We start from the raw sequence: 11,032 nt of genomic DNA, 5'->3' as shown, positions 1-11,032 counted from the left end.
TTAGCTTGAAAGCTCATTCGTTTATCCGTTAATTCGTTTTCAAAATTGCATTGGGCATAATTTGTTGCACATGTTACGTGTTTTGTGCCTAAATGCAAACAGGACAGGCCTCTCAGAGTTTTTTTTTTTTCTTGTTTACATTATCCTCTGATCAGCCTGTTTCGCTGTCGTACACGACATCATGTTTCGATGTTTCGGAGATACCCACAGTTTGAGTCAACGTTTCAGCTCAACGTCTGACCTCAACTGTCCTTCACTTCTGGATCTGTGCCACTATGGTTGATGTTACACTAGTGTTTCCACCATTGGAAAAAAAAAAAAAGAAGAAATAAATCATCTAAAAACGTATTTGTGTTAATTTTTCTTTTCTGCAAACAAACAAAAACTCTGACAACGCCTGCTGGGATATGAAGAATGAAAACACCCGACATAACAGGCGAGTTTGCTCCTGTAAACAATCAGACCGACTCCGAGATGAGAGGGTGAGCGCAGGCGGACGATTGATGAGAAGATGGTGCCTTAGACGCTCCCCCCTGCAGAAGTTAAGGTGTGGAAATTGAGAGCCTCTATAAATAGTCTTGCCGAGCAAAGCAAAGAGTGCTGCTGCTGCTCCCTGCTTAGGGAAAGGAAACTAATGCAGCAAGATGCATGCTGCATTGTGGGTTCAAACAGGTTCATGTAAAGGTAAGAAATGTCCCTAAAGCCGTATCACTAAACGGTGAGCAGCAGCATCTGAGATCAGAAAACGTAAACAAAATAAAAGGAGCTTAAATAATTCAATTTTATTTATTGAAGCAAAGCGATCAAAAGCAGGAAAAAAAACAACAACAAAACAGCCCGGACAGAATATTCTCACTTACATAAATTTTTTCCATTTGCTTAAAGCTGATTCTGAATCACTCTGGGAATATACAGACACCGCTGCACATTTTCTTTGAGTTTCACGATTGTGGTTTTGACAAAGCCCCATTATAGCATTGCCAGTTTCAGCTACCACATGGGAATGTATCTGTATTGTATTCAATCTGTAGCGTCAGTTTCATGGTTAAACTTTTAAAAAGGTCACATAAGAAAAATGAAAATACATATTTTAGTTCACACGACAGAAGACAGGCTTTAAACCACACCATTGAAAAGAGGGCAGTATAAAAGTTATGAGAGCTAAAACTTGTTTCAGGTCATTTCAACACATTTTTGCTCAAGATAAAAACTTGTTTGTTAAAAAGCTTTGATATCATGATTCGTTATCATAACGACTCGTGTTTGGCCAAATTGAGAAAGGGCTGATTTGTAGAAATGTACATACATCCTGGTTGTTGCAGCTTATAAAGAACAACCACCCAACAAAAAAAAAAAAAAAAGAATTCACTAATCTAACAAATCCCAAAAATACATACACATTAAAAAAAACAATAGGAAATAACATGTGGGACCTAATGGATACGTGATCTGTGTCTATAGAGTACATGAGCGTCCATCTCACTAAATACCAGTGTTGGAAGTGCCTGGTCCTATTCATTGGGATTCGGGTTGGCGTCAGGATACTGAGAGAGGTCAAAGGTGAGGACTTTGCTGATGACGCAATCTCCTTGCTGTGGGTAGAGAAGGAAAGTAAGTTAATACTTTGATAATAAAACTAAAATTCTGAATGTCTTTCTAAGTTGCCTTAATGAGGCCAAGTATGAAACTAGATGTACCAAATATAGGTCATGATTAGGGCCGCACCAAATTATGTACATTAATTTCATTATCAATTATCTGGTCAATGAAATGGCAAAAAAAGTGGAAAAGAAATGTATCGGTGCTTTTTAGGGAATTTGATTTGATTTACTTCACCATAGACTGCAATTTAATACTGGTACATAGGTAGAAGAATTACTGCAAGATAAGACTTAACTTGTTTTTAAAAGGGCCTTAATTTTCACTTAATGGATTTATCAACTTTGATACTTTCTAAAAAGTAAGATTCAAGACCTTTCTAAATTCAATTTAAGACTTTTTAATACCGTTTAAAGCCCTTTTTGGGGGGGCAGTGACATTTTTTGGAACCTGCAGATACTCTTTTATGAGACTGTTAAAGTTGTATGGCTCTATCTTCTTCAGTATTTTGTATATAGAGAGAATATTGAGAAACACACCTCTGGATAAACACCGATGAGCGAGTCGGCCTTGGTGTAGAATTCCTCCTTGAGCGAAATGACGATGGCCTGGAAGTTCAGCACGGACTGGTCTTTGATGTAATTGGCCACCTTCAATTCACAGGAGGTCATGAGTATTAGTTTACGTGACAATCATTGTCAATAACAACAACCCTCTGAGTTAACATCAGACACAACATTGATAAAGAAAAAACTGAACTCCTGAAACAGACCTTGCCGATGTTAGTGTTGTCCAGAGCAGCGTCGATCTCATCCAGGACAAAGAAGGGAGCGGGTTTGTAGCTACAGACGAGCAGGAGAGATGATGTTAACAATATTCCAGCCGGGCAGAAATCTTTTGTCAACTTCCAAGCAACACAATCATGTATTCAGACTGCATCTCCCCCTCCTCCACTGTCTCACCTGTGAATGGCAAAGAGCAGAGCGAGGGCAGCTACTGTCTTCTCTCCTCCCGACAGGTTGTCCATGGGTCTGAACCTCTTCCCTGGAGCCACGCAGTTATAGTTGATGCCATCCAGGTACGGCTCCTCTGGGTTCTCTGGGCCCAGGAAAGCCTACAGAGGAAAAAACACACTCACTGTTAAATGTTTGCTATTAAATTAATCCAGACAGGAGGCTGTACAATGGCAGATTTATGTTATCCTGTGACTTACCTGGGCACTGCTGTTGCGTGAGAGGGATTTGTAGATCTCATCAATGTTGGTGGCCACGGACTCAAAGCAGGTATTGAATCTGTCGTACCTTTCCTTTTTAATCTGCTCAAAGGCTTGTTTGGCTTTCTTGGCTCTCTTACGAGCAGCTTCAAACTCTGAGACGGACGGACACACACATTGATGATATCATTAGGAACGTCTCTCTGAATCGGCACCACTCCCTTTCTCTAAACCCGTTTAACCTCGGCCATCTCACCATCACTGGTCTCCTGGAACTTGTCCCTGACGCTCTCGAGCTTCTCCATGGCCTTCATGTTGGGTGCACTGATCCTCTGCAAGATGCTCTGCTGCTCGTTCAGACGCTGCTGCAGTGCGTTTGTCTCTCCCTTGATCTCATCTTCCGCAAGCGTATCCTGTAGTAGGTCCAACATGATTTAATAAGTTTAAGAGTGTAGCTTAAAATTGGGACTGGCTGGAAATATCACTTTTCTGTGTGTAGAATTTTTTTTGAATTATCAACACTGCTACCTACAACACAAATCCAGAGATCTGATGTCACATTTAAATAAAAAAATAATGAGCAGAGACCAAGCTGGCCTTTAAAATGTAAAGCAGAGGTGTAGTTGGACTAGTAACCTTGAGGTCTTCAGTCAGGATGCTGTAGTCAATTTCGATGAGAGCCTCTTTAGCCAGAACAGTACTGGACGTCCTCTGGCTGCTGGTCTCCTCTGTTTGCGAGCTCCCCTGGATCAGCAAAAAAATTATAATTAAGTCATTTTTCAATCCCAATGGCATAAAAGGAAGCGCCTACATGAATGGATCTGCATCTACCTCTCCCTGGCTGATATCGTCCATAGTTCCAGAGCGAAGAGGCAACCGGATGTCCTGCATTTTGCAGGCTTGCAGCAGGTTGTGACGGTCACTGCGCTTCTGTTCCAGTTTAGTCTCAATGGCCGTCACCTCCTTCTGGAGCTGAGTCAACTCCCTGGAATATACAAGAACACATTTAGAACACACTGACTCAAAAGTAACATATTATATATGTATGTATATTCACAATATTAAGGTTGATATATGTGTAGCCACTGACTTGTTGGCGCCACCCAGTTTTTTGCGGATCTCCTCCATCTCGTGGTTTTTATCGTTGACTTCAGATTTCTTGGTGAGGTGCTGGTTCTTCAGGTCCTGTAGCTGGGCCATTGTCTCATCAATGATCTTCATGTGTCTGTGCTCCTCCTACAGGAAGATAAGACACGTGTAAGATTCAACTTGATGTCCAAATTGAGAGGAGAAGTTAACAGTGATTTAGAGAAATAAACAATAACAGTGAAAAAATGAAAGGGGTCTGATTTCCTGTGGATCTTTGAAGGTGAGTTCAGTTCACATTTAGGACAAAGAACCATGTTTAACTTCCATCTCATGAAACAACGCTATGTTCAATTACTAAATTAAAAAAAGAATTTAAAAAACGTTTGCATTTCTTAGTACCCATGTCATACAATGACATTTCCTATCAATGTTTCAGGGCTGCAGTGTGGAGGTGGTATGAATCCTACTGGGTCAAATCCTTGAAGTTTTCATCCTTGATTTTGTGTGTTTACCTTTTTAAGCCGCTCTATTTCAGCCTCATCCTTCTTGACGGTTTGCTCCCACATCGTCACTTTCTCCTGGTCCTCCTTCAGCTGGTTCTTCTCGTAGTCGACCTGGATCCCCAGACGAGTTTTCTGGGTCTCAAACTCAAGACTGAGGAAAAAAATAAATCGGGTTAGACCAAACAGAAATTAGACTACTTAATCTGAGAAGAACAATGAATTATCTACACGGGAACTGGAAAAATGTAATGACTAAACTCACCGCTTCTTTGCAATCTCATTCTGCCTCTTCACCTTCTCCTCCTCAAACTCTCGGATGTTCCTCACTCCGATCTCTTCGCAGAATTCCACAAACACCTCATCCTCCACCTGGAGACCAAAAACATCCATGTTGCTATCACTGCAGTGTTAAATACACACAAACCGACTTCTTAAAAGGACCCTGCTTCCTGTCAGTCTCACCAGGTTCATGCGGTCCCGTAGGTCAGTGATCTCCCTCTCTCTGGAGTGGATGATTCTCTTGATGTCGTTGATGCGGGGGCCAAAGTTTGCCAATTCACTCTCTAGCTTAGACTTCTCCTGCAGGATGCAAATGAAACAAGCTTTAATACAACAGTCCCTTGAGTAATAGCATTCAGGAAGAATGAGATGACGAGGCTGTACCTGCATGTTGAGGGAGAGGTGGCGGGTTTTTGTCTGTTCCAGGTCACTCTGGGAGTACTTGAGTCTCATCTGCAGACCGTGGGCCTGAGACTGAACCTGACGCAGCTCAGCCTCCTTCCTCTTGGCCTTCATTTGCTCCTACAAAAGAAACACATTTAGTGGAAATTGCTGAGATTTAAAATCAAGTGAAAATCCATCAAACTGCAGTGAGCGACTATGGATCAACAACTATCCAGATCGTGTGGTTACACAGGAGATGTCGACCGTATTCCAGCATAATAACGTTTCACAGTAAATAACTAACAAGCAAATAGGACCAAAATCACAACCACCCTGATCAAGGTGTTCATATTCAACATTACCTTGAGCTCTTCTGTGAGTTTTTCTTTCTTTTCCTTGAGCTTGTCCACCGCTTTCTCGTCCCAGCGCCTGGCCTTGGCCTTCAGGTCGCTGGCTCCTCCAGAGATGACTCCAGACTTCTGGAACAGAGTACCGTCCAGGGCGACTGTCTGGACACGGGAAGACAAGGAGAGATTGGGTAGAAAGATAGATATGGGTGACATCTACCTCTACATTAGGCAGGAAATGACAGCTTTGCAGTCCTCTCGTCGTCATGACACCTCAGCTAGTGACCTAAATTACCTTGTGTCTGTATGGCCCTCCAAACGCAATCCTTCTTGCATCTTCTACGTTGTCACAGACCAGGGCGTTTCCACATGCGTACTGCAGGGCTTTCTTGATGTGGGGGGGTTCGTAGCGAATCACATCAATCACCAGCTTGGCTCCTCTCAACTCTCGCAGTTTCTCATCTGTTGGTTTCACCTTTGTAAAGAAAAAAGTTTATCAATGAACCATTCTATAATTCAAATTGCCTTGTTTTAACGCGAAAAGATGAAATGCCTTATTCGACAGAAAAAAATTGTCCCGGACATTAAATAATAAACGTAAATGTAATATTTCCATGATTCACGCTGATAAAATATGTAAAAATGTGCTGAAATCCTGAAAAGCCTTGAGCCGAGCTGTTATCAATTCTTTCCAGTATTCACCTCAAGGTAGTCGAGAGGCAGGAAGGTCTCCGGCTCTCCTCTCTGCTCTTTGATGTATTGAATACAGTCTCTGCCGGTCTTCTCAGAGTCAACAATGATGGCGTCCATGTTCTTGCCCAACACTTTAGTCACAGCAATCTGATACTTCTTCTGAGTGGGCTGACACAGGTCGATTAGACGACCATACTGAGGATTGAAAGAGGAGAGCTTGTTCAATGATTTTACTGGATCCAGAAGGAAGCATAAGAAAATTAAACACTATAGTAAAGGAAGCGGTCAGTTGCCTCACCACAGAGCCGGGGTACAGTCGTTTGATACTCTCCATGATCTCAGCCTTGCGCTGCTGGCGACTGTTCTCCTGCCTGTCGATTCTGGCATCTCCCAGCTGCTCCATTACCTACAGCAAACAATGCAAAATATTTAGAATTAGTTTGATAATTTTTCGGATGTAACTAATAACAGACAATAGGAGCACCGGTACCGGTACTATGCATGCTGACCCACTGGTATGGGTTACTGGCATACACAGCAATCATTTATTGTATATGTCACACTCATGTTTTTCCATAATTATGAAAATGTCCAGAGTAAGAAACGGTATTGATTCTAGAGGTGGTATCTTTCAAACGTTTTCAACACCAGTACCAATATCGTAATTGTGGTATTGGTTCCTGAACAATACTTTACCCGATACCATTTAAAATGAACACAGTATATAAGCAAGTATAACAGCATTTGAAGCCTGGGGTGTGTATTGTGTACCTGATTCAGCTCCGTGTTGATCTCATCAATCCTCCTCTTGGCGCCCTCCACCTCCTCAGTCAGCTCCTCCTCCATGCGCTTCTGCTCATCTAATGACTGCCTAAGGGGGGGTAACAGGACAGGAGTGTGTGAGTAAAAGAGCATTTTGGAGAAACTTATAAAATAAATAAACTGAACCATGAGAGCAGCGTACTTGCTAGTGGTGATATAGTCATCTAATTTCTCAATACGTTTCTGGTTTTCCTCAATTTCCCGGATCTTCTGTTTGATTTTGGCCTGGAGAGAAAGGACACAATGTTTGGTTAGATGCATTCAAGTTTTTTCTGGCATAGGAAAAAACTGTCATCATTATTGTATTTACCTCCGTCTCCACTTTCTTCCTCTCCTCCAAGTCAAGGCGGTCCTGGTCGGCCTTCTGGTCACGGTTGAACTTCTCCAGCTCCTGTGCCAGCGTAGCAGCACGTTTACTGGCCTCCTCCTTCAGACGGTGGTACTGCTTGACCTGGAGGAGAGAGGAACAGTGGGTTGTGTTAACTAGATTCAATATAAAACATCCATTGAGTGTTGACACCATAACAACAGCCTGAGACGCACTTCACGCTCACTAAATCCCGAAAATTGCATTTGCTCCTCTTCCAATTGTGTCTTAATGCCAAACTGCTGAATTTATTTCAAAGACTACACAGTCATCTAGGACATGAGCATAATAGTTGATTTTTTTTCAGTTGAATCCAATTCATTTCAGTTTCAATAAAATGAAATCCTGGAGCAGATCAATTATTCAAACTCAAATTCGACATTAGAACATATCAGACCTGATTTTCCTCCAGGGTGAGGTCCTGGCCCTGGCTCTGCGCCTCCTCCTCCATTCTCTCCTCAAACTCTTGCTTGGTCAACTCCACCGCTTTCATCTCTTTATCCAGCTCATCCATGTCTCCTTTGCGTTTCTTGTACATCTTCTGGGCATTTTGCAATGACTTACGCGCGGCCTCAAGCTTCTTGATCTTGTGGGAGGTGTTCTCTTTAGCCTTAATGTACTGCGGCCTCTTTTGGTTCAGCTCAGAGTCTTTCTCTCTGTGGAGGGAGGCACATGATCAAGAAAGTTGTCAATGGCACTAGATCTGTATAGGAGCATTAAGCATAAATGACAGGGCTGTCATGTCAGTAACTTACTTGATTTCTTTCTCAATGGTCTGCTGTTCCCTCATCAGCCGGCCCAGCTCCTTCTTCTTGTCCTTCAGCTCCTCCTCCACATGGTCCATCTTTTTACGGTCCTTATCGATCTCCTTGTTCCGCTGGGCCAGCTCTTTGTTTAGCTTCTCGATCTCAGTCTCATTGTGGTATAGCTTGAAGAGCTGCAGCTGAACACTGGCCCTGGCTACTTCGTCCTTCAGACGCTGGTAACGCTCAGCCTGGAAGTGTGATGGTGGGAGACACACAGATGATAAGATAAAGTTACGCTAATGTGTTTCATATGCTTAAAAAAATCTCATTGACAAGACTGTCCTTGCCAAAGTAGGCTGCATTTACTATGTGTGAAGGTACATCATCTAATAACTGAGCCTTTCTACAAATTAAATTCCTCATACATGTCAATAAAGTTGAAAACCATGATGCAAAAGTTACATGAAGTATTTCATATACAATCCAAGCAGAACAAAAATGTATGGGAGTAACTGTAGAACCAGACACTGTATTTGTAATCACCATAAAGGACAAACCTCCTCTTTCTCTTGCTTGGCTTCTTTGCGCTCTGCAGCAATGTTTTTCTTGCGATGATAATTGAACTGGGTGTCCTCTTCTGCCTTCACCATCTCCTTCTTCCTGCGGTCATACTCCTGCGCCAGCTCTCCGGAACGGGAGATCTCCTCAAACAGAGCTGTACGCTCCTTGGGATTCTTCATTGCAATGGACTCCACAGCTCCCTGGAGGGAAGACGAGGAAGGAACCAAATTGTGATTACAAATGGAAAACTGCCAACACCAAGATGCCAGATATGAATTTTACACCTGACAAACAATACTATGGACCTCTGCTGCAAGTGGCAATGTCACATCTAAAGCATTGATATCCATTGAAGACACATGCCTGGCTATATTAATTGTTTTCACCATAAAGATACAAATAACGCATTTATTACATATAACCACAAAAGCACTGAACTGTCTGACAGCAAACTTCTCCAAATAGCTTCATGAAATAACACTGATTCATTTTTTTCCCCATTTAGAAAACAGCTTTAGGGTTTCAGTCTCACCTGAAAGACCAGGAAGTTTCTAGCTTTGATCAGGATGCCGAGTTTTTCCAGCTCCTCGCTGTATTCAGGCAGGCCCACCACCTTGTTGTTGATGCGGTACTCAGAGGAGGAACCTGATGCACACGAAAGGACGGAGATCAAACGTAAGCTCATTCAAAAAAGAACACACAAGACAAGGATGTTTCATTTAAAAAAAAAAAAGACACTTTAAATGATAATAAAACACATCTCATCATATCGTAAAGAGTTGTCCGACTTGTAGATAGAACTGGACGATTTGGGGTTTCATTGTGGATTCATGTTTAAAATGTGACTTTAAAATATAAAACATATTTAAGACTCATGCTTGTGTAAGTCCACAGCCAAGGACATAGCACATATACCTTCCCTGAAAGTTAAGGTATCAGTGACATAAGGAGGTTTTTAGTCTGATTTCTAAGCGATACACATGAATGAAGCCACCTATACGACTGTCAATAAGCGTTCATACCAATAATGGCCCTTGTGAAGGAGCGCTCCTCCCCGTTATCCTCCTGGTACACCATACTGACAAAGGCCCTGTTGGCAGCCGGCTTCCCCACAGGCGCTCCGTGGATGAGATCCTTCAGAGTCTTCACACGCAGGTTACTGGTCTTCTCCGCCAGCACGAAGCTAATGGCGTCCATGAGGTTGGACTTTCCTACAACAAATAGTGTTCAGAGTGTTAAGAGAAACAAGCTTAACATAAGTAAAACAGAAACTGAGTGAACTGTTTATCTGTATATATACCAGCAGTTAAGTTTATCCTCATGGCTTTTACAATATGCAGTAATTCATATTTTGTCAGAGTTCAATCAATACTTGTTGATTCCAATCATTTTAAAAGACACAGTTTGACGTAATGTTTCAGTGGATTGAATAATAACAAAGGATCATTGCCAGAATCAAAGCAGTAGATTATCCACTTTCACAAGTTGGATCTGATAATATCTAAGTGAGCACAGACAGAAGTTAACTCTGATCCTCTGTATGATACATTGTAATAAATACAGAGGACCCGCATTATAAGTTAACACTCAAATCATGAACACAAGAAGTACTGGATTAACATTTGGGTGCAGACTGGTCACATTAGATATGTTTGAATAAACAGTGGTACTAGTGGGAGCCTCTCCAAAGTCAGAGGGTTATCCCTGGGTTGTGTTTACCGTTAGCCAATGCTAACAAGCCGTCTGCGTTAGCCGCGATCATAACATACCAGATCCATTGGGTCCGATGATCGCAGTGAACTTGTGAAAAGGTCCAATGATCTGCCTTCCTTTGTACGACTTGAAGTTCTCGATCTCTATCAGTTTTAAATAGCCCATGATCGATGTATCTGTACCGCTGTTCTATATTAAAAAAAAGCACAGTGGATGTTAGCAAGTAAAATGTTGCTAATGCTAACAAGCAACGTCTACAGAGCAAGCAACGTTACAGACGAAGCATGCGTGCAAATGAATGAATCGCGGTTCAATCTATATCCAAGCTATGCGTCAGTCACATCATGAAGCGCATGTCTGGTTTAATAAACTAATCAGCCTCATAATCTGAGTCAAAGAGCCGCGGTGCAGATGTGACAACAATGCGCCATTTTACAACCAGACAGGAAAAGCCTCGAGCGCGCGAGACTCGAGACCTCGCGGCTTCTCGCGAGAGGAGACGGATTTGCTGGGAATTCAGCTGTGTTGTGTTTACGGCCCCAGATAACGTGGGAGCGTTTCAGGGACACGAATTCATTAAACATCATCTTAACTCCAGAGGTAATGCACGTGTGTTTAGCTCCATCAGTCTGTCTGCGTCTCAGTGATACTAATTCATTATAATAATCATGATAATAATAACTTTATTTATATAAATATGTAGAGAGAGCAGTATA

General features: G+C 42.1%; 1 protein-coding gene across 1 annotated transcript; it reads right to left on the bottom strand.

The window, feature by feature from the left end:
* Positions 1 to 767: 767 nt before the first annotated feature.
* Positions 768 to 10,856, bottom strand: smc1a (structural maintenance of chromosomes 1A). Its single transcript, XM_034590665.1, has 26 exons — positions 10,373 to 10,856; positions 9,626 to 9,814; positions 9,136 to 9,248; positions 8,600 to 8,803; positions 8,052 to 8,290; positions 7,694 to 7,952; positions 7,240 to 7,380; positions 7,072 to 7,154; positions 6,879 to 6,978; positions 6,406 to 6,513; positions 6,117 to 6,302; positions 5,710 to 5,889; positions 5,430 to 5,576; positions 5,068 to 5,205; positions 4,867 to 4,983; positions 4,667 to 4,773; positions 4,414 to 4,555; positions 3,903 to 4,048; positions 3,644 to 3,797; positions 3,449 to 3,556; positions 3,069 to 3,225; positions 2,813 to 2,967; positions 2,562 to 2,713; positions 2,372 to 2,441; positions 2,139 to 2,249; positions 768 to 1,592 (listed from the first exon to the last, which is right to left on the bottom strand). The coding sequence occupies exons 1-26, from the start codon at positions 10,479 to 10,481 to the stop codon at positions 1,512 to 1,514; spliced, it is 3,696 nt and encodes a 1,231-aa protein (XP_034446556.1). The 5' UTR covers positions 10,482 to 10,856; the 3' UTR covers positions 768 to 1,511.
* Between the last annotated feature and the right edge of the window lie 176 nt (positions 10,857 to 11,032).

The sequence above is a fragment of the Hippoglossus hippoglossus genome, chromosome 7 (genome assembly GCF_009819705.1).
Source record: "Hippoglossus hippoglossus isolate fHipHip1 chromosome 7, fHipHip1.pri, whole genome shotgun sequence".
Lineage (NCBI taxonomy): Eukaryota > Metazoa > Chordata > Actinopteri > Pleuronectiformes > Pleuronectidae > Hippoglossus > Hippoglossus hippoglossus.
This window is presented reverse-complemented; position numbering and strand designations above follow the sequence as displayed.